At 31.5% G+C, this 24517-nt stretch overlaps 2 protein-coding genes across 2 annotated transcripts; one reads left to right on the forward strand and one right to left on the reverse strand.

Moving 5' to 3' along the window:
* Nucleotides 1–3461: 3461 nt before the first annotated feature.
* Nucleotides 3462–20586, reverse strand: LOC107191475 (carnitine O-palmitoyltransferase 1, liver isoform). The gene is made up of 15 exons (XM_015580536.1): nt 20511–20586; nt 10423–10586; nt 10204–10340; nt 9817–10093; nt 9355–9678; nt 8838–9037; nt 7749–7953; nt 7560–7667; nt 7463–7488; nt 6221–6283; nt 5380–5494; nt 4954–5223; nt 4186–4335; nt 3909–4118; nt 3462–3811 (listed from the first exon to the last, which is right to left on the reverse strand). Exons 2-15 carry the CDS (start codon nt 10561–10563, stop codon nt 3710–3712), a joined length of 2328 nt encoding a protein of 775 aa, XP_015436022.1. The 5' UTR covers nt 10564–10586; nt 20511–20586; the 3' UTR covers nt 3462–3709.
* Nucleotides 20587–20848: 262 nt separating this feature from the next.
* Nucleotides 20849–24239, forward strand: LOC107191476 (gephyrin). Its single transcript, XM_015580537.1, has 12 exons — nt 20849–20904; nt 21428–21536; nt 21622–21773; nt 21888–22075; nt 22153–22360; nt 22431–22709; nt 22825–22891; nt 22978–23092; nt 23161–23436; nt 23519–23658; nt 23739–23926; nt 23995–24239. The coding sequence occupies exons 2-12, from the start codon at nt 21506–21508 to the stop codon at nt 24232–24234; spliced, it is 1884 nt and encodes a 627-aa protein (XP_015436023.1). The 5' UTR covers nt 20849–20904; nt 21428–21505; the 3' UTR covers nt 24235–24239.
* Nucleotides 24240–24517: the final 278 nt, after the last annotated feature.

The raw sequence follows: 24517 nt of genomic DNA on the forward strand, positions 1-24517 counted from the left end.
CAGCACGTTTCAAAAACCGGAACCAGTGTCGCAAGACACAAAGGTATCATTCGTATTTGCAAGTTCCATGAATAGTGGAACACGTGTACTGGGAATCGCAATAAAGTATCGGTGCATAAAAAGAAGACGTATTAAGTTATGTCACCTGTGCATCGATATGCACGCCCTAGTGAAAAACCGCGTGTTATGGAATAATTTAACACGTTGTGCATGTATGACCGTTGAAAAGTGCATTGCGATTTCCAGTTATCGTGGCCGGTGTTTTCGTTGCCACTGGCAAAGAACGCATACGGTTACGTACACGGGTAGAGTATTGAGACATACTGGTGTGTACTCACGACCACTTTAATGGAGTGTGAGCGTTAAATGCAGGGAAGGTACTACTGTGTTTCACCAGCATGTACTGTGTATAAACATATTTGTATGGTAGACGTATATACTCAGAAGGATTGAGTATTTGTATTCTGTCCATTAAAAAGGGCAGGCCCAGAGTTGTCCATCTACTACTTATGCGCAGCATTCTTCCCCTCCGGAGGTACCCTCACTATGGGACTTGGATTGACTCGTTCGAGTCAATCTGAGGTCGGTAGTCGGGGATATCTACGAGGGGAAACCTGTAATTGCTTCTAGCTCGTGGGTGGCATTTGGACACCTTTGGTATTAGAGTTAATTTTTATGATAATTAGTATGTTAATAAAAATTTTATTTCACCCATTAGTGTCTTAATTATTATTTTCAACAGTTATACCGTCATTTGTAGATAAATAACGAAATTAATATAACGTAAATTTATTTACTATTTGAATACAGTATATAATATACCAGTTTACTGTGAAGTACTTCAAGATTAATATTTGTCTTCATTAATATTTGTCTTCATTAATATTTGTCTTCATTAATATTTGTCTTCATTAATATTTTTAATACTGTATCTACAATTGTACATTAACAATTTGTATTAAATTATATCACAAATGCGTACTACCACGTTACTCGACGACAGAAATAAAAATTGAGTAGTGTATTTTGACTGATGTATGAGACGTGACAGGCATGTACAAGAAGGCGTTTCGCGACGGATAGATTTTTGCGTCAAAGTGACATAAAACATAAAACAAAGATCAGTATATGAAGGTTTCTCATCAACCGAGGATTGTCATAAAGCCGAACGGGTTTAAAAAATAACTGCGTTATTTGAACATTAGTTTCCATGAGTATGGCCAGGTTATCAGTCAGGGGGAAGCAATGCAATTTTTTTCGTCCAGGGGGGGGGGCAAGTGCCCCTCCTGGCTACGTCCATATTAGTTTTAGTTTCTGCGTTGTGTTTAGTTTAAGTTGTTCAGTGTGAATATGTAAATATTATTGTAAAAGGGGGATAGATGTGGAACGCATGTGATTCCATTTATCCTCCTTGGGTCTCCATTCGCAGCAACCTCCTCGTGGTGAGGCCTGGGCAATCGGTATTATCATCGGTAAAGTACTGTAAACTGAAGGTAATACCGAGCTAATGGCTGCGAACTTAAAATTAATTTCTCTAGTTGTAAGAATGAATGTAAGATTCTATGTTACACGAAACTTAGAATATTTTAAGGCTACATATACGACAGAAAATCTTTGTTTATTATAAGGATACGTAAAATAAAAATTTGTGTTTCAATTGCTTTTTCATAAATATTACTTACTTATGTGTGACAATGCAGAATAGAAGTATACTATTTGTATTTGAAAACATAAGCCTTTGTTGTCACTGTTATACTGTTGTATTAACAATGGAAAAATAATCTATTTCAATTAAATTTACGTAATAATATTAACGTGTTTATAATAGCAATATTAATCGTTATTACTTTCTTGTACCCAAAAAAAAAAAAATAATAGTTCTGGCAGGACTACAACACAAAACGTCTTTCTAATACGTTTACTTTTCAGCGAACGAACAGAAGAATTTGCGATCATGGTTCCTTCGGTGATTTTCGAAGATATTGAGCACTCAAAGTTACTGAACCATTTTTTATAAAGCACGTATGATTGAACAGTAGTTTCATTTATTCTTGTTTATTGAAAACAATGTAAGCAATAGTGTGAATAAAATTGTACCGTACAAAATGATTAATAACTAAATTTGCTTAGTTATCTTATTTATGTAGAAAAGTGTAGAAAAGCACAGGTTAGTGATTGCAACAAATAATGTGCTGGACGACAGAGTGGGGTGCGCGCACGTGGGTGAGAAATACGTGTGAGCGAAGGGTGTTCCTAAGTTGCAATAATATAGTCTGCAATAAACTGAGCGCCTACTGTATGACGCCATACAATCATTTTAGAAATCGGCAGCTGCCAGTTCTGGAAATTCTAAAAATTATCAGATACATCATTTTTATTTATCACTAATTTCTTTTTCATTTATAAAGTATTCAATTGTTATGAATTAAAATTATTTACAATTTTTATATGATCACATCATGTAACTGTTCTATCAAGTCTCTTTTCTAAACATCGAACAAATCTTAAAATTGTAAAATACCATTAATAAAAGTGTAAAAGCACCAGTACCTGGAAATATAATTTTAATAAAGACATAGTAAAAAGAATAATACATTATACGTATAAAACTAACTATAACATTAAAACTTTGCATTGATAGGTTGCAGATATTGATTTATGGCATATTATTTGATATATTTTTACACTAATTACTAACACGAGAACGCTGTATTCAAAGTGACAGATCACTAATCAAATTTGCAGCATTTGCTCGGCAATGAACATAGAAACTACCAATTGATATTTAACTTATTCAAAATTTGAGTTTCAAATGTTACAATTGTATTATATAATATGTGATAGTGATAATGCCCTGTGCATTATAATATATAACTTTTGATCACAATAATGATATAACAATAGAGGATTACCAATCATTATGAAAGTATTACCTCAAATATTGCAAATGCAAGTATTTCCTTCATTGCTTTTGCGTGTAGTCTGTACAATGAAATCAATTATAATACACCGATTATTTTGAATAGTAACACAAAATATTAAACACTTCGCTCAAATATTGATTGTTAAATATTTTAGTATTCTAATGATTAATTGTAAGTATGTACTCGATACTACGCTCATCAAGTGATATTTCTTTTCTGTAAAATAAAAGATTCTATCATTAGAGATACTTGATCTTAGTTTCTTTAGAACATTCTGTTTTAATTATTTTATCTAGTTGCCTTTTTAAATTTGTTTATTAATACTAATCATGAAACATTCGATCATTAATAAGTTTTTAAAAGTAAATTAAGATAAACTAATAATTGGACAAGATACCTGAAACCTAGAGTATTCAAGCAATAACTTGATTTAAGTGATTTATATCGTGTCATAGTTTCTAATTATCGAATATCTCTGTGAGCCATATTTGAAAATAATTTCTCATTTAAAAATCAGTACAACTAAATTATGCGCATGCGTTCATTTAGTATGCAGTATCGAAAGATGCGAAATATAAATATTTGCTTTATAAAATTACATGAATGTTGTAAGTAAACCACTTAACACGTTTGATGAAAATTATACTTGAGTCATTTAGTCTGTACTTATTGATTGTCCACATTAGGACTTATTTCGACAAATAGGCTATTTGTGCTTTGAGAAGAAAGTATTCCCTTGTCGTTAGTTTGCGATCATGATTATTTTGTTCCTTCTTGCACAATAACTACGCAGATCCATTCTTCTTTTGCAACTTCTGTCTTTCATTGAATAAATTCTTCATATCAGCTAGTGCTCTTTGTATGTGTTTTGCAAATCGATTAGCATTCTAAGGGCAAATATGAATAAAATTTTAGTTACTAGTAAGATTATAGAAATAGTAATGGTCACGTGTCACGTGTAAATAGTTGAATGCATATCCTTACAGTTTCTGGAGAGCTAACTTTGCAGGAGATGTGGAAAAATATGAGGTTTTCTCCAGCAATTATGTAGGAAACACCATAACCATCATCAGCAACAGGGCCAAAACCACCGCCTGCAGAAATACAGTTAGGATACTTCTTCAAATTTATTAGCGACGTTTGGCCATGTGGGGTCTGTGAAGTAGATAACTTCCATGGCTCGCTTAAGACCTCCTGCAAGAAAAAATGATTAAATACGTTCTTCGATCAATTCGTACAAGTGTACTGTTAAAAAGACTACCTTCAAAAAAGGAGAATCCACTTCTAAATATTTCGATACTACATATAAACAAAATAGGTGTCTATCTATTCCTTTACCACTCATAGCATTTTGATAACCCTTCTGATGCTGCTTTGCAGCAGCCGTCAGTAATTTGTACTTATGTTCTACCTGTAACAGAAAATCATTTACGAATTGAATACTAATTTCATAGAATTTCCAATAAAGGTAACAAACTGGTCTATAACATACTTTGAAGTATCTAACACAAATAAACAACACAGTGATTAATCACGCTAAATATTTTTCATGAAGCGTGTTACAGATTAGGCACATTAATATTTGGGGAAGAGAAGGGTGGCATTCAGGTGAAAATGAATTATATACCAGTAATTTTCCAGATAAACTTTTCGTCTTAAAATTAAAATATCTCTAACAAAAATGAAGTTTTCGAGCTGAAATTTTTTGCAGTTTACGTATGTGATAGTGAAGAAATAAGGGTATAGATTTTACAATGAGATCATTTTTTCAACATTTTTTCCTATTATGGATAAAGTTCTTTTACAAAATTAATGTTTACATAATTGAATTCAATGAAAAATTGAAGAAATTTCTTTCAATGAAAGAATGAAAAATGACAGAGAAAAACGTATTTTCCAAATTTTATCTGGAAAATTACTGTTAACTGATTTTCGCCTGAATGCCCCACTCCCCTTAAATATATGTATTTGATAACAATCCTAAAATTAATAGAAGAAAAATACTGTTTTGAGTTTTTTCATTACTTACAGTTGCATCATTATCATGCATTGCTTTCACCCACTCAGTAGATTCAATTGTACATGGTCTCACTGTTTCCGTTCTTCCTTCACGGAACAGTCTGGTCATGGAAGCTTCGTAAGTTAAATTAAATTTATTTGAATCACGGAAGTACGCTAATTGAAGAGCCATTTGTATGTATGCATCAGGTGACATCGAGTTGATTTTCATGAAACCTTTGCCATAATCATCATGCACATAAATGCGCAGGTCGACGTCATTTAATAACTTTTCAGCAATCTAACAAATGAAATAATAACTTGATAAAATTGTTAATAGATTTGAGAATAATTTTTACATTCGTTATCATTTGTTCTAATAAATGCCAATTATTGTTTGATTCATGTGTTAACGAATTTTGATTTTTAAGTATTGAAAATTAAAGATTCAATTTACTTGAGCTGACTCTTCAATAGCATCTATACAGCCTTGAGTTAAATCCCATTGAAGTCGTGTTGGAGGTGGAGGTGTGAACTCTGGTTCACCTTTGTTATGCCCATCTTCTGTGTATCTGTAATATATATATAAACTCTTTAAAATATAAACACATAGCAATCTTACATGGTGTATACATGTACACAAATGTATGTATGAATTCAGTTTTAAATGACATGTATGAATGCAAGGGTTCCTGGAACAGGTGTACTCTTAACAAAATATAGTATGAAGGGTAAAGTGAAGGTTCAGCTTGCAAATATTTTGTTAAATAGATACTATTAAAGAAACAAACGGAGGTGTCAGTGCCTGTTATATGTTTATATAAATAGTATATAATCTTAACTGATAGACTCCTATAATTCAATGTTTATGTTAGGAAATAATTATTCTAGATAACTAATGAAATACAAATATCACTTTCTCTACAGAGATTCTCCCTTCCAAGAGCATACCCTACATGAAAATGATCTAATCGAATAAAGTTGAAGTTAAAGTTTATAAAAAATAATAATTATTATAAATAACATTGAAACACTGAAGTTTTAATGAATTAAATTCCAACATATTCCAACACTTGAATTGTGTGCAAATGTTGTGATTGAAGTGTAGGAATAAATGTGTACATATATACTCGAATACACATAAGATATATAATTTAGCACAGAATATAATGTATAGAAGTTAAATTAAAAAGGGAAAATGTGTTATGTGATGCAAAAGTTAGTTTGAGATGAGCGGTTACAATGTATGAAGAGCTTGTGATGTTAAAATATATAAGAAATATTAGAAAAAAAATTACCCCATTTTCACCTCATTACCGATTACAAATTCCCATAGAGATCCCATTATAGGAGCATCAGCCCTAACAAGCACATTGTAAATAAAATTATTTAACTATTACAGATAAAAGAAATCATTTGAATACAGTAAATCAATAAACAGGCATACGAGGTGTAACAAGAAAGTATCCAGAATAATTCATTTAAAAATGTTATTTTCAAAATTAAACATATACGCACTCCAGGCGTTGGATACATTGATCATAACATTTCTGGTATCTGTTTTAAGAACAATTTTGTTTCCGTCAAAGTGGACGTAACTTCACGGATATTATTCTCGGAATTTTATTGCCACGCTTGAACTACAATGCGGGTATTAAAACAGATACCAGAAATATTACGCTTAATGGATTCGACGCCGGAGTGCGTGTGTACAGTCTCAACTACTTTAAAGGTGATGGTTTCATTTTGTATGATATTTAAAGTAACGTTTTTAAACGAATTATTCTCAAAACTTAATTATCACATCTGGTACAAATAACACAAAGAGATGGCAGACATTAACTAAACCTTCAAAGATAATATATTTCAGAAAATATATTTTAAAGAACAGTATGTTTATAACTAAAGTATACTTATGTACACAAGTGATTATACATATTTTGTAAGTATACTTTATATCACGATCAACTTACATTAATCAGTTCAACTGAACATAATTAAAAGCTAGAAATAAAAAAAATTAAATACAATCTTTGAAGGTCGTGGTTTACACATGACTTGTAGATAATATATTATAGTAGGCCTTCTTAGGAAGAGTAGAGAAGGCAAGAGAAGCAGAAGAAACAGTGAAGAATTCAGTGCATTCTGTAGCTAGACTTAGATTCTTACTGTCTATTGCTGGCTTCTTGAGACATGACGTACTCCCATAAATGTGACATCACTGCAGCGTCTGCCCTACTCATTACTTCTCATTATATATCGATTTCAAGGTAATCTATTATAATTTTATAGTACTTGTTTTGCCAACATACATATTATAACACAACTGCCGATTAATGAATATAACTACAATGCCGTATCGACTTTACTAACAATGAGAATGGTTTATATTTTACTATATATATAAAAAACGTAAATGTTATACGTATTTTTCGTTACGAATCAACTGCTTTTCAACCATCTGCTTGTCTTATACATTGTTTTTTTATATCATCTGACATAAATTTTAAAAATTTATATTTTATGTAAGAGAAACTCACCACGAATGTTCAGCATTAAAACCAATCTGTAAACGACAGTGTTTCAGAATTCTATTTTACATTACATTTAATAAGTATTCATGATACCATTACTTACTCTTCCATTGTTGCCGATGCATAGAGTAAAAGATTTATCAAACCATCTGTCATATCCTTTACCATGTAATAAAATTCGACCATACTGATCTAACTTCTCTGGATTTGCCTAGTAATGCATAAAATCATTCTGTGTATACACTAATACTTGAAAGGGGAAACTTTTTACAATTTTTATGGTATCACTTACTGGATCATATATATATGGTATGTTATCTAATACGACCACAAATGCTGCCTTCTCGATGAGATCTAAAGACGCCTTATTTACTCCTTTCACGAAAAATTCTTCTCTAGCTCGTGCCCATGTAGGTCTTTCTCCAGCTGTTAATGCAGCTAACTTTTCTTCACCTACCGATGGCTCAGATTGATCGTGTAAAATTTGATGCATCTGACTGTAATATATTATTTGTTATATTTACAGTAGAAAACTACATAATTAAGCATATTTACACGTAATACATAACTATTACCACAAAAATATTTACGATAACAAAAATAGTAAGCTAAATAATACAAACAAACTTTGAAAATCTAGTTTCAAAATAAATTTACTTATGTGTGAAAGCAGAGTATATACTTTAGAGGTTGCTAAGAGTTTCATAGAAAGAATCGTATAAATCTATATACATTCAATTAAGTCCAATAACTAGTGATTTCGTATTAACGCGTCACTAATTATTTTTCTGCATAATAATCATTTTTATGCTTTAAAATGTTCAATTATTTCCTATAATGTATATCAGTCAATGTTATGGCTTCATGATACAATAACCAGTTCACGATTATTTTGCCATTGGGATGTGAAATCTTTACAAGTTGCCGATAATTGTATTAAATGTCTCATTATCTGATAATAAGTAAAATCAACATATTACAAATGACTATACGAGGCAAAGAGTAAATACTTTCCCTTTATCTGTGGCTTTGACCTTAACCGAGTATAGTCATTGAACTCTCTCGATTGCGTGCTACATACATGCATGTTAAACAGAATCGTGAAAAATACACGAGCTTGTAAAAAGATTTAGTGACCTTGTCAAAAGAATTTTAGTAGAATGTTTGACGAAGTCATTGATTCTAAAAAATTTTTCCCGTATACGGCAACTTTTGTCATAATACGTTTGTGCCCCATACATTTTTAATTTCTATGATAAAATCTGTGAAATATATTTATAAAAGTTTTTTTTATTATCATATTGAAAAACCTACTGAAACGTATAATTAGTTATTGTACTCTTACTAACTGTGGAAAAGCATACAACTATGACTGACTTACAGTTCAAGTTCAGAAGGTTGAAGAATTCGGTTTTTGTAATAAATAGGAACTTTAAAGTATCTGCCCTTATGATATACGACAACGTGTTTAGAATCCTGGTAATGAACAATTCTGTCAGTTTCCCGTCCCGGTATTCTTGTAGTATTAAATAATCTTTCATACTGCCATGAACATAAGGGTACCAGACCTTGAACCAGTATCTAGAAACCAAAATAATATTATGTTACATTTAAACATGTTTCTTGTACTATATCTAAATATATAATAAGATCTTTTATACCTCCGTTATACCTTTTAATACCAGAAAATTTGAAATCGTCAAATTAAAGCATACATGACATGTTTTATTAACTTTAATATTTCATAATCCATGTAAAACTATCTCTATTGCCTTATAAAATGTTGTAATTTAAAAATACAACTTCGAAATGAACAGCTGAGATATTATTTCTGTGAAAGTTTATACATATAACAAGAAGTAATTGTATTAAATGTAAGATAAAAGTAATTTACAAACCGGTTCTAGTTCTTGCCATTCGATGAGACGTCGGTATTGCAGACATGAATAAACGACGTTTGCAGCACGAGCAGCTTGCACAGTAGTAGGATGCATGAGAATAGCATCAATGCCATAAAAGTTTGAATTCACCATAATGGGAGATCGCCCGCGTAGATAAACATATTCTTCCCACCAATCGGAAACGTAATTAGTTGCCCACCAAGACTTCAAAATTAGATAACGCTGAAGTTTCACACCGATCCCGTTTTGGAATTCCGTAGCCAAAGTCTCCATCCGAGCATAATTTTCATCGTCCAGTAAGGGTCGAACACTTCGTAGATACTGTTTTAAATAGTTTTAATTAGTTAAATAAAAGGGGAAAACTAGGAAATCAGTCGAGGAAGTGATTTAAATTTGACGATAAACGCGAGTAAATAATTAAATTTGGTATAAAATTACAAAAGTATTTTATAATCTAACCCGTTTCATAGTTTCTTCTACTGATGGTAACGATAGCCGCGGCAAGGATCCTTGAAAACTGTATAACATTGGTTTGCGCCATCCAATTAATAATTTCACTAACAGAGTCCAGATTCTCGTCGTTTTCGAAATTTTATACCCTTTTTCTCTTGATTCATACATCCATCCCTTGTAAATAAGTAATAATTTCAAGGTGTACCGAAGCACATATATCACTACCAACCATAAAAGAAGCCCAACAACAAATGATCCTGCTAAGTGTGTCAGTATTGAAGACCTATTAAAACAAGAAAAAACCAAATACTCAACAATTATGGGCATAATAAAATTTGTACTTGCACGAATTAGAGGAGTAGTGAGTCACATAAAATAAATAGTGGAGCTTACCCTGAAAGGTATGGTACAGTCTTCCCAACAAGGTCATAAGGTATCCTGTAACCTGCGAAATGTATTACAGTCACCAAAGCTATAGTAAACCATAAACTTCTCAAAGAGGCAGGGTATACGCCACTTTTCAGATTGTTCTAAAACCATTGCAATATTGTGTTATCAGACCTTTCTTTGAACAATCAAATATTCAATGAATTAAATGTTTCATATACTTACAAGAAATCTAAAGAATCTTTTTTTCCAGGAACGAACACCCGATTGCCATACTAAATGTAAAACTTCTCTGTCTAAATTAACATCCCATCCTTCGTGAGTAATGGAAAAACTAAATGCTACAGCTGCATGAGCTTCCGCCATGTTGCTGAATATTAACTACAAATCTGAAATTAACAAAGTCTAATTAATGAAACCATAATAATGGAAACATTTAACGAATAAATAGATTTTATTTAATAATATTGTACGAGAAATATTTTTTACGTAATTTAAATGGTTTCAAGATACGAATCAGATGGTGGAAAAAATTATATAAGTGAATTATATAATTTTATACGTAAAAAAACATGGGTGACCTTGAAAAAACCGTTAAAAAATAACATATACAAAATTTTCCGCCATCAGATTCGTATCTTGAAACAATTTAAATTACGTAAAAAATATTTCTCAATTACACACAATGGAAATCTCAATTACAAACAAATGGAGAAGATATTTAGGTCGCCTGTTTTAAGCGGAACACCCTGTATACAGTATATTATACAGGATGTCATGTAACTGATGGTACAACCATGCAAGGAATAATTCTATTGGAAAAAATCGACTTTGAAAATTAATCCGCGTGTATTCTTCGCGCTAATAAATAGAAATGGAATGCAATGAACAGACGCCGTAGCAAAGTCCTATTCAATTAAATGCGTATCAAGCAGATCTTCAAATTCAATAGTCTCGAAGACGAAGTCTCAAAGGAAAAATTGTAATTCTATATTTTCCATATTTTCGACCTATTTTGTCACGTAGAATCACCCTCTACTCGAATGAACCACCAATTACATGACACCCTGTACTACTTTGATAGTAGAGATAGAATTATGAAAATATTAAAATTGTTTGCCGAAGTTACTTTTTTATCAAAATGAACTCTCAAAAGTCATTGTAATTTTTTTTAATTCTTTATGAAACAATTTTTGAATTTAATGTCATCATCACTGTTTTTGTCTCTACTTTGTCTCCTATCACATTGTTGAATTCTATTACATGACACTGTATAAAACTTGTCTGTACAAATAGCCCATACTATATTATTTTTCATTTCACTCCGTTTGGGCTGATGTATAACAAATAAAACTATTAGATAGGTACTTTTGTAAATAATAAGCTCTAAATATTAGTGCAATATAGGCAATAAGTAACAATTATAGTTTAAGATAATATAGGTCTGTTTCTTTTGTTAACACGAGTGTACCCGACGATGCATCATACACGTACACATACATGTGCACGTAGTACAAACACACTGCAACATAGTAGGACGCTTAAAGGGGGACAAAACCGCATATGGGGCCTCCTTCTCACTCATGGACAGTACTGAATTACCGCTTGTACGCTTCTCTTACGTAACCTTGGACTTTGAACGGCATTCGACCGGCTGGAAGAACGGTAATAATTTTAGCAAACAATTACTCGATCTTTCTGCACATTCTAAGCATATACATATGCGCGTTGCGTTTACATTCTACCACAGTATCTATTACAAATTTGATGATCATGTAATCGTATAATCGTTTTCTTTAATAACATGTCTGACCAAAGTCCAGGTACACAAAAATTCTTAACGTTTATCATTTAACGGGGTGTATACACACGGCAATATTTGTCACATTTCCAACTCTGAAGTATCCTTTTAAAATACTATAATGTGTGCTAAGTGATTCAGAAACGAGTTTCTTTGTTATGTTGGAATTTCTTTCCGTATTCCCACGGAATTTTGTGCAGTGTTAATTAACTAGATTTTTATTTACAATTAATTGTAATACAAAGTTTGCAATTTAAACTAATTTTCAATAAATTTATACGAAATTTTTTATTTATTCTGGTATTAGCAGTGCATTCAAAATACATGCACAAACAGTATGTAATTCGTCAATAGATGTAGAATATCAAACCGATGTAGATTTAGGTCTCGTTAATAGTCTGTTACACACATGGTTGGGTTCTTTTAAGAATGTGGCACACGTTGCATTACGATTATCACTAGCGTACACACGTCTAAATGAGTACAGTGATAACATTTTATTTCACTTAGTTCGTTTAGTCTGCTCGATATCGAAGTAAAAGGAATGCACGCAATCTTATCAATGCACACGCATAAACCTACTTGACAATTTGTCAAAATAAAAATTACGTGTTTACTGTTTACATATTACAGTCGATTATTGTTTGGTCCAATTACAATTCTTTACACTTATAAAACACAAGGCTTCTGTTTTTTTTGCAACTATACTGTATTAAAAATATAGTTTTTACTATTTAAAATATAATATGCAATTCTTATGTCCCCATTGCAGCTTCTTATAAATGATAATACCAGTTCTTCTTTTCTAAACCTTTATGTGCTTCTTTCTACATATACATACACAGATATCCAATGATTTTCAGTCACTCGTAGTTGTGCAGTGAATGCTTCGAGTGACAGGTATCATTCAAACCCTAATTGATTCGATTTACTACGACCCTTCATGTTCATTATAATTTTCGTACGGTATCGAAGGGCGCAAATCAATTCACATTTGAAATATGTATTCGGTTACGTGATAATTTAAAAAAATGTACGTATTCGCTGACAAGCAACAGAGACGTATGAATCAATGGATACGATAAAAGAGGGTAAATTGTGAGGATATACAAAAAAAATACTGTACAGTGTAAAGGTACCGAAAAAGGGGGTATAGTGAAAGGTTAGCACGAACCGATATTTCCAAGGTATCGTAACAGCTTAAAAATGCATTCACGTATCCATGCGTGCACGCTACAATTGGTGCTTCTTAAGTAAGGTCAACTAGCCTATTTCCTCCTGCTTTGCAGTTTCGTTCCCGCCGTTTGCAGTTATGCAGCGTGCGCACGTTTCACAGCGCGTCGACATCTTTTTTTTTTGTCCATTCACGAGTCGTATTACTTACACTGGTCACACAGCGTAATGGGCGAGGATCCCATTGAACGAAACACAATTTTAACGGGAAGCGTAAATTAATATTCGAAACGGAACACGATCGGGGAAAGTACAGTTTTTCTGCTCTGACGCAAGCATTTTCGAGTGCATTCCATTTAACGGAGTAACCTTTAAGCATTTGTTTGAACAGTTTCCTGACAAGAAATGCGAAATTCGTTTGGTTCCATGAAATCAACGCAGTCAGATATAAATAACTTTTAATTTACATAAAGAAAAAAGATATTACTTTTAATAAAGTATTTAATTAACACGTTGGTTGTTTTATTGACAAAATAATTTTCAATAGGTTTTACAATTTCATTATATTGTTTGCATTAAGCTAAGAAATTTTGTTTATTATTTTGAAAATATAATTAAAGTTTTGGAAACCGTTCAGCGTCTATGCTTGCATGTTCTTGTCCTTTTCGTTTGACTCGCATGAAATTTCTTGCATGACAGTATAATCATGATTCACATTTATAGTTGACATTTTAGTCTATGACAATACAAATGTCAATGCTAATTGTTTCCACGGAAGTAAATGTATTGGATGCTGAATAAATTAACAGATCTCGTCGGAGTTCATAATGTTCCGTTTACATAGAATAAAATTTATGCAATGATAAATCTGTTCCTGTGGTCTTTGTACCAAATTTCCCTTGTTACGAAGCAGAGAGAATGCGAAAGAAGAAAAACCAGTACGACCACTTCGTCATATTTAATATCTATTATTATTTAGAGTCGATTATGTGACGTTAGTAGCGTTATCATGACTTTTGCTATTATGACAAAATTCGACGATAAGTGCTCGAACAACTTGATACGAATAATCCTATGACACAATTGTAAGGAAATATTTCATTCTTATTGGCCTGTTGATTTTATGCATTAGCAGTGTACACGATCATTTAGAACTCAGTCTAATAAAAACAATTTCAATTTTCTTTTGAAGTAATTTTTATTTGGAATTCATTTTATTTCGAACCAGAAGGAACACTTAACAGGGCGAACGAAATTTTGTTTAATTCTAGTCTGTGCAAATTATTCCATAAAAGTCTGTATTTACATAGTATAAACTATTATAATTAATACGTTTATAAATCATGATACAGTATTACAGTACCTTGAATATTTCAAAACATTTTGCCTGAATTAGTTGAAAATTTCGAATCACGCAAATATTTCTGATCTGATTGTAATTCGTCTTTCATTCTTGAATTCTGCCCTTCTAGCGTAATATTAGTGCGAATTACGTTGATAGTAAATTACAGTGATAAGATTGTATGGTACGGTTTTATAGTTGTTTGTACCGCGTTTGTGGGTCACATGCTACAAGTCTAAATAATTAAGAACATATTAATAAAAGCTTTGTAAAATATTAAACACAAGTATTTAACGCATCTGGAAACAGTAACGCATTTGCCATTTCACAATATGCAAGATCAATCGTCTTTATCTTATCTGTGCATTTCCATGATGTGCACTGTCGTAAAGCGATTCCGATTGGCAGTAATGATTGACAGTAAAGAAAATATATTCCTCGATAAAATGTGTACAAATGCAGCTGAAATGTTGTGAATGAATTCTACATGATTTTTCTATAGAACATTTTTCGTACAATTTTTTGTACTGTGTTTTCACCTGTTTACATTTCATGAATATTCATCGTGTATGCAGTCGAGTCATTAATAAAACGTCATATACCAGTTGGTATTTTAAACTTTGTTCCAAAATGAAAACAGACATAATATTTTCGAACTGTCTTGGTTTTTCTTTAGCCCACATACATAATGCATGAATTTGGAAAGTCTACGTATCCTTATTCGAATACATATTCATGATTATTATAATTATCTCCAACATTGGAGGGAATAAGGAAAATTCGGTTCCAATAAAAGATATTCTGTTTCCATTTCAATAATAACAACAATATTATTCGTTTGATTGTGCATTAAATACTAAATACCGAATTAGAATTGGTGTTTTAATTGTCTAATCGCTCTAAAGGGATGATGAAGAGATTATTATTAAAAGGCTAAAAAATAAAAACGATTGGAATGATAAAACTTATTTTTGCCTATCTACGCAGTTGATTGACTTTCACCGACTATGGTCGTTGACCTCGACCGATTGTGAACCATAATTATGCGTACTGGACAAAACAGGCTGGCTTTATTTCATAACAACCGATTGTTTGCGACGTTAAAAGCTATTTGGCGCTACCGTCGCGTAGTGAAAATAATTTTATCGGAGAAGCATAGAACCTAAAATATTGTAATTCGCCTTTAAACATATTTCAATATTTTTAGATTGTTTCGTCTGAAACCTAACTTTTTTTTTCATTAATCATCTTGCACTTTTAATTCTCTAGTTTACATGCATGGGTGTAAGTAAACAAAAATGATACAACCGAGCAAAGGTGAGTTATTATGAAAACCTAAATTAATATATATGTTTTTCAAAACATTAATTCGTCACACTTTACATGCCTCTTCCGGTACGCAACAGCTTTTCTCGTATCCGTGATCTTGGTCATCGTTAATAACCTGTGGTCACTGAATTCATCTACACATAAATAGATTATAATTTTACGTAGTACACAAACAGGCCTTGAAACCTGGACCCTATCAAGTGCAAGAAATAATATTAACAAGAAAATACGTTTCACAAATATTTGAATTCTTTTTACTATACTATCGATATCTTTGAGAATACTTATTAATTTTGATTTACATGATTATTCGACAATAAATAGGAAATTTGTGATATAATGTTTTCAGTAGGTCTATTGTATCCGACTATTGTTCAATATTTCTATTTGCAATGCATATTGGCGAATTTACGGCGGCACTCGTGTTCCATTGATCTTGTCGCAATGAGTCTTCCGAGTCAAGTCAAAACACAGGACAAACATGCTTATTATTGTATCATGGATATCTGGGTCTATTTACTAGACCCAACAGATGTCTGCCTTGTTATCGGCATTCTTATGTAATCGACCGAAAGACATACCGATAAATACTCTATAATTGTACAAAATATTATTCTACACTATTACAGTAAAATAAGACGTTGACTGTCACAGTGAAAAAGGTCGCACGTAACCAGACACGTTTTATTTCGTTCTTTTAAGTCATAAATCGTCGAAAATATATGCGTTTGAATTACAGAGGCTATTCATCTTGTTTCAAATTATACTGCGATATTACTTTTACGCAAAATTTTGTAACGATATTTAAATAATCCAGCCTCCTTCTAATGCATATGTCACCCATACTTGGGTGACGTGAGTGTTAAAGTGTTAATGCTAAACGCAAATATATTTTATATATCTATATACTCCGTACACACAGATGCTTTCTGCTTGTCCTAAGTGTCTACAAATTAGCTGTGTAGTATTATTTACACAGACACGAAAAGAATATTTTGTATGTAAAACTGATAATACATCTAATTTTTGAAAAATTGAACTATATTTTTCAATATTGTTATAAATTCACTCGTCTAGAATTATTTTTTTCTATGTTACTTTTCATCGATGTGCAAAAAAACTAATTATTCGTGTTTCGTAATGTTCTTGTTTGCTCCACCGCCATTGTATCGTAATCTCCTTAGTAAAAACTCGATCGGGATGAGATATGTAATAGTTTTTATCTGTTATCGTTTTACCAGAAAAAACAGTCTGGGAGCGAAACAGTAATGAAAAAACAATGCAGATATTATGGGAATTAGCTACGGATTATATATTTACTACGTTTCAACCCACCTATGGTTTACAGTAGATAACATATCAATTTTTTTAAATTCCGAAGATAAATCCTCGATACGTAACAACCACGCCTTCGCCTGTTTTTTATTCTGTTATCGGTTCAATGCCTCACTTCAAATGAGTAATCTTTCTTGATCGACTAGCGATCAAAACGTAAACAACTGTATAAAATTGTTGTTTACCCGATGAGACGGATTGTAAATCTGTAGTAAATATTGCATTTCCGAGATTGGTAGTGTGGGTCCTGATTAGTCCGTTTATTGTAATTTCTCGAAAATGAAACATGTGGAAAATATGGAAAAGATTGACACTATAGGCATTGTTGGTTTAAGAGGGTACTCACACCATCTTCGACAAATATTTCGACAGATATTTGATAAAAATGATTACAAATACAGAAGGAACCACTGATCCAGTAAACAGTTGCGTTATACAAATAGAATAACATAAGAATAAATTTCTGGTGGATAGACAAAAGGGTATAAGTCAGAACTATTATCACTGATAAGTGCAATGCAAGATTAGGTGTTAGATTTTGGACGTGAAAGTTGATAACATCTGTCTCGTCCCATTGAACTTATAAAAATATACATCACACTCGATTTAGAAACATTCTTCTTTTTTTGGAAACGATGACTTACATTACTTTGACCAAAATTTGACTTATGTTCTTTTGCCCGTCCACCAGAGAAAAATAGGTGACCATACTGGAACTGTCTCTTTTTGGTTCAAGATTCAGAACTACATAAATAGTCACGTGTATTAAGAGATAGGAATCATCCAATAATTTCACGCCTGAGTAAATGATTCTGTCATTGGAATCATTAAACAAGAAAAATGAATGGGATATAACGAGAGTGAGTGAGATTCCTCAGAAAGGTGTTGGACCAGTTGCTAGCAACCGGTAATCAAACGCGATAAGATCTACATATAGGATATGAATCATTAATGAACATTTGATTATGCATATTATTGCTGATACAATTAAAGAAATATTATCAATTAAGACATTCTCGATGAGAATGAATTCAAAGACGATTTCATTCGGACAATATTTTCAAAATATTAACTAACAAACAGACAGATGAACTTATAGGGAGAAGTTACAAGTAATCATGTGTGGGCTAGAAGTTACAAAATGTATAAAAGTAAATCGACAATTTACTCATTATTATGTATATTTTGAGTGTCTTTTGAAATGAAAAAAAATACTTCGTTGACTCCGTTAGAAGTTTCTAATCATTATGCGTACGTTGAGAAATCTAGTACAGTCGACGCGTATTAAAAATGGTGGTGCAACGATGAGGAAATATTTAACACACAGTAAAGAGCAATATAACGTTCGAAGGAAAATCAAATATGTATGTACATATGCCTTTCTACCCACAGTTATCTTTTTCATATGCGAATTCTTTGTAACGTTTCTCGGTGGTGTAAAAACTTCTAAATGAGAAATATTATTTTGAACAGCATATGTGTAGTTAATGAAAATGTTTCATTCATTGCTTACTTATTTTACGTATTTTTAAAATCATAAAATGTTAATAATAGGAAATAGTACAGATATTCATTGTAGTGTCTAATCCCAACGTAATTCACATAAAAATCTTAACGCAAAGTGAGCTATAATTACAGTATGAATATGTATGCAGAATCGTTGAATTACACGAATGTTAAAACTTCGCGTAATGTAATTTAATACCCAAGAAATTAATGATCGATGATTCATGAATCCTTGAAAAACAATCATAACATGATTATTGAAAAATGCTTTTTAATTTTCACTGTAATTAGCCATGATAGCATACGTAAATACAGTAAATATGAAAATTTAAGGCCAACCACAAAATAATAACTTCAAATAAATAAACATATTTTTTCAATATCAATTTATGTACACAACTATAACTGTACTCAAGGGCACGTAACACTCGTAGTGTGATAGAAACGACTTTTTAAAGTGTAATTTATATTTACATTTATTAATGTTTCAATACCATCATATCGTACATACGTGATATTTACGTTAAAAAACATTTAACGTATCTAATACATATATGATCCTACTGAAACATTTGAAAATAAAGTATTTAACATTGTATTTATCGAAGACAGGAAAAGGAGGGGGGATGAATACAAATTACAGAATGGTATTTCTTTGTATAATAAACAGAACTGAATTTAATATAAAATAAAATCTAAATATTTATAAACGTAAATACAAGGTATTCAATATTAGGTTGTAAGAAGCTTTTAACTAACATATAATGTTTAGGCTTAGGCAATAGATGAAAAACAAGAACTTTATAAACAACTTCGAGTTACTGATATATTATCACCCGGAAGTACATATGCACAAAGAGTATTACGTATTATGGTAAAAAAATATATTACTGTGTAAACAACTACTGATGATCAGCTTTAATGTTTATGCGTGTTTACAATTTTCGAGACTGGAATTTAGTCTTTTCATAAAAAAGCTATCAACAATTGAAGGACATAAAAAAATATACCGTGACCAACGTTTTTAACGTCTGGAATTTATTTGCAAGTCAAACAAAGTGCGATAAAAGAGAAAACCTAAAATCTAGAACATCACAAAAGTTTTGAAAATATAATTTTTTATTAACGTTATTTCATCGTTTCCAAATTCTAGACCATACTATTAAAGTTAATTAAACAATAACGAGCGAAATATATTAAAATGACAATATTTCATTTATGTAATGCATAAGTAGGGCACGTAAATGATTCAGAGTGTTATAACGAATATGTAAACAACATATTTCAATACGTTCCATATGGCATACTCAAACGTGAATCAAAGTCCTTGGAAGTGCGTTTCTAATGCATTTACTAGAAAGCGTGAAACATTAATTTCAAATAACTTTATTCCATTGCACTAACAAATTTGGGAAACAATGTAATTAATTTCCAACACAAAATTACCAAATGCTATACGCTGATATGGTATTATTTTAAATTAAAGACATGAAATTAAAAAAATTTGAACTATAAAACGAATTTTTAGATATACAAGTTCATACGACGACGCAACAACGTAGTCGTAGTCTTTCGTAAAGACCGTCTTAGTCACACTACGCTGCCTTTGTATAAATAAAATGGAAGTCACAGGTTATTAGCCTCTTAGAGTTGAAACGTGCACGCTGATTGGTCGTGCCGAAGGGTGTGTATGGTCGAGCCTCCCATCTTGGATTTTTACGTATAAGTAGGCCAAAATAATCTACTTAGTCGCTATTAATAGTGTACTATTTTCTTACACGTTAATTATATTAATGTGTGAACGTAAACTGACCATTAAATTATTACCTTGCGCGAAAGATGATCCTGCGGTGTACGTGCAAGTGTATTTTATCATTCAAGAAATTACACGGGCCGATGGACGCTGAACGCTTCAATCGTAACACCCGTAACACACCTCCCGTTACACTGCCGCTGCTGCGACTTCGGCCGTAACACTTAACTCACTCTGCTTTTAACTCCCTCTCTTGTGTTCAAAATGCATCGCACAACCAAGTTACCAACTTGTTGGTTGAACTAAACTATAAAGCGTTAGGCGTTAGGCACTTGCAACGGAATCTTGTTACACCTATATAAATACACGCACATTATATACATACTTGTATATACGCTATGTGATATGATGGCACCAAAAAGAGGATTCAACGCTGCACATGCGCAATCGCTATTTAATGAGCAACAAGTTAGTACGTTACGTTGGCACTTTATTACATAAAATGTTACATTAATGTTACATAAATGTTACTTATTTTTGTTAATATATCACTGTTGTTCCTAATATCAGTATTTATCGATGTAGATATTCTGAAATATAAATTATAAAGCATTTCATTTGTTTCATATAGGCGTTAATCATTTCGAACATATCGAAATTTTTTAAATACATGCCCCAAAAACTATGGATTTATTTATTACAATATTTATAATCACATGAGAACAATAGTGCATAATGCTACGGAATATAAATTATATTAACAATGTACAGTTGGTAACACTGAGAAATACGATCTTATGACCTCTCTTTGAAAAGAGATAATTTTCATATAAATATCAAATATGTATATTAATGAGATTATATGTATACTACGTCGTCTTCATTATATTTAATACCGCAAAACTTTTCACGTCAGACGTATTCATTATAACATTATATCAGTTGAAACTATAATTTAAAATTGAAAAAATATAGTCTACATTAATTTCAGAAAGTTGGTGCTGTCCACTTCAGAGTTATCAGTTCAAGAAGTCATTTTGTTCCAGCATAAAAATAATTATATAAAATCATGGATCCCATAAGGTTTGGAATTATAACTGGTAGGTATCTCTTGTAGGCTTGTCTTGAAATAATTCTTTCAAAATTTAATTATAAATTTTATTGTTAAATTATGATAATTAACAGTTAGTGACAGCTGTTTCACGAAAAAAAATAAAGACAAAAGTGGGCCTGCAATAAAAGATTGTATTACTAATGATAAGTATGAAATTGGCCAAATTCTTAAAGGACAAGTATATTGTAAGATCATTGTACCAGATGACGAATTTATATTAAAGGTAAATGTTAAGTACTCATTTATTCATTTCTAAGTATTAAACATATTTTTCTGCAACAACTTCTAATAAGAGCCGTAAGGGTTTTAATGTTCTGTACATGTTTGTCTTATGTAGGAAAATTTAATTTCTTGGTGTGACAATAAACAAGTGGATGTTATTTTAACAATCGGTGGCACTGGATTTTCTGAAAGGGATGTTACTCCTGAAGTAACAAAACAAATTATTCAAAAAGAAACCCCTGGTATTGTTATAGCAATGTTAACTTCAAGTTTAAAAATTACTCCAATGGCTATGTTGTCTAGGTATTTTATATTACAAATTGTGTTCTCCATAAAAGTATCATTTCATTATTTATACTCTTTTGTTGCATATTATTAAGAGCTGTATGTGGAATACGAAATCAAACATTAATTGTTAATTTACCTGGATCACCAAAAGCTGCTAAGGAGTGCTTAACTGTAATTGCACCTGCCATACCACATGCAGTCGATTTAATGAGAGATAATAGAAACAAAATTAAAAATACACATGAACGCATACAAAGTAGTTTTCCTGTTTGTTCACACAAATCTCAAGATAGTACACCTGTAAGGTTCATTTTTCACATTTAAAATAATTCGTTATATTCAGACTATACAGAGAAAAACATTTGTGTAGTTGTGTTTAGGAAATGTAGTTGAACGTTATAGAGAATCACCATATCCAATGATTTCTGTTGAAGAAGCTTTACAAATAATAGGTAAATGCACAGATCCATTAAAATCCATATCAGAGGTAGATGTTGAAAAAGCTCATGGTAGAATATTGGGTAGTGATTTATATTCTAAATACAATTTGCCGCCGTTCAGAGCATCTATTAAAGATGGTTATGCAGTGTTAGCAAGTGATGGAAAAGGCAAGAGAAAAGTTTTAAGTGGAATAAAAGCTGGAGATGTTGTAAGTTATAACTTACTTTAATGAAAATAATAATAAACATAAGTAGTATAATAGTATAATATTCTTCATGTAATTGTTTCATTCTAATGTTATCTGAAAATAAACTGATTTATAGGCTTCTGCAATTAAACTTCAGCCTGGTACATGTGTCAGAGTAAATACAGGTGCTCCTATTCCGGATGGTAGATTATGGCTTGTTATGCATTAAAATACTATTTTTAGCGTTAATCGTAATAATCTTTATTTTTTTATTTTTGTTTTATTACAGATGCAACTGCAGTTGTACAAGTTGAAGATACTAAACTTCTAAAAGGAACTTTAGATAATACAGAGGAGAAAGAAATTGAAATTATGACAGAAATAAAACCTGGGCAAGATATTAGGTACTTTCTTTTTATATTTCGGTATTTAAAAGACAATGTAATAATTACACTTTTTAATTGATTGTAAGACCTATTGGCTGTGATATTAAGAAAGGGGAGTTCATTCTGAAGGCGGGAACAAAACTTGAAGCGGTAGAATTAGGCCTTCTTTCAGCATGTGGTTACAAAGAAGTATCAGTTTTCGATCTTCCAAAGGTTGGTGTGTTATCTACTGGAGATGAATTACAGTGTCCTGGAAAAGTTTTAATGCCAGGACATGTATATGATAGTAATAAAATTACTTTGTTATCGATACTGAAAGAGCATGGCATTAATCCTATAGATATGGGTATTGCACAGGATGAGTAAGTCTATTCGTTAGTAATTTATTAAACGTAGAAAAATATAAATGTTAATTAATTAAATTTATTCTTATTAACGGTTTAGAGAGACTGTCATGGTGAACAAAATTAAACATGCTTTAAATCAAGTTGATGTACTTATTACATCAGGTTCTGTATCAATGGGTGATAGAGATATGTTGAAACCCATCCTTCAGCATCACTTTAATGCAACAATACATTTTGGTAACTGTGATAAGAAAACTATACGATTATAACCATGCGTTTATTAATAAAAAAAAAGTTAATAATACATATCTGTATAGGACGTGTGAATATGAAACCTGGAAAACCAACAACTTTTGCAACATGCTTATTTAAAGATAGAAAAAAATATTTTCTGTGTTTACCGGGTAATCCAGTGTCCGCTACCGTTACCATGTCCTTATTTGCATTACCTGTACTGAAGTTGTTATCTAAGGACGAATCTATGCCTACCATTTTAAAAGCTCAAGTATGTAATATTTTTGTTTATAATGAATTATTAGATTGTATAATGTGTAATATATACATCTGTTACAGTTAATGTCCTCATATATTTTGGATGCACGGCCTGAATATGCTAGGGCAATTTTAAAATGGAATAATACAAAAGACCTACCAGTGGCTTACAGTACTGGAAATCAAATAAGTAGTAAATTACTTAGTTGTAAAAAAGCAAATGCATTGTTAATGTTACCGGCGCGTACGACGGAAAAACCTGAATTACATCAAGAAGACATAGTGCAAGCAATGTTGTTAGGATTGCCACAATATACATAATTAAATAACAGGGATACCGAATAAAGTAATATTATCATTGCAAATGGTCCGTAGATTTATATTTTTCTAGTGGCAAAAATGAAAAGTTTTATATGCGATATGCAGTAACGTTATAAGGTTCTTGAAAAGTTTTGTATACATCTGTATATACATTAGAATTATTTGTCTACACAAAAAGACATTTATTAAATCATTAAGACCTCATTCTTGATGTTATCTAGTCTTGATTGTTGCCTTTCGTTCCATTTTATTCCCAAATTTTGAATAAGATATAACGAAAATC

The sequence above is a fragment of the Dufourea novaeangliae genome, unplaced genomic scaffold (genome assembly GCF_001272555.1).
Source record: "Dufourea novaeangliae isolate 0120121106 unplaced genomic scaffold, ASM127255v1 scaffold269, whole genome shotgun sequence".
In the NCBI taxonomy this organism is placed as follows: Eukaryota; Metazoa; Arthropoda; class Insecta; order Hymenoptera; family Halictidae; genus Dufourea; species Dufourea novaeangliae.

Coding starts and splice junctions, on each gene's coding strand:
- LOC107191475 (XM_015580536.1), bottom strand. CDS start 10,563: ATGGCGGAAGCTCATGCAGCTGTAGCATTTAGTTTTTCCATTACTCAC. Junction 6,284..7,462: donor TTTAATGCTGAACATTCGTG/GTGAGTTTCTCT, acceptor TGTGCTTGTTAG/GGCTGATGCTCCTATAATGG. Junction 5,495..6,220: donor GGTAATGAGGTGAAAATGGG/GTAATTTTTTTT, acceptor TATATATTACAG/ATACACAGAAGATGGGCATA.
- LOC107191476 (XM_015580537.1), top strand. CDS start 21,506: ATGGATCCCATAAGGTTTGGAATTATAACTG. Junction 21,774..21,887: donor ATGACGAATTTATATTAAAG/GTAAATGTTAAG, acceptor TGTCTTATGTAG/GAAAATTTAATTTCTTGGTG. Junction 23,437..23,518: donor ATGGGTATTGCACAGGATGA/GTAAGTCTATTC, acceptor TTAACGGTTTAG/AGAGACTGTCATGGTGAACA.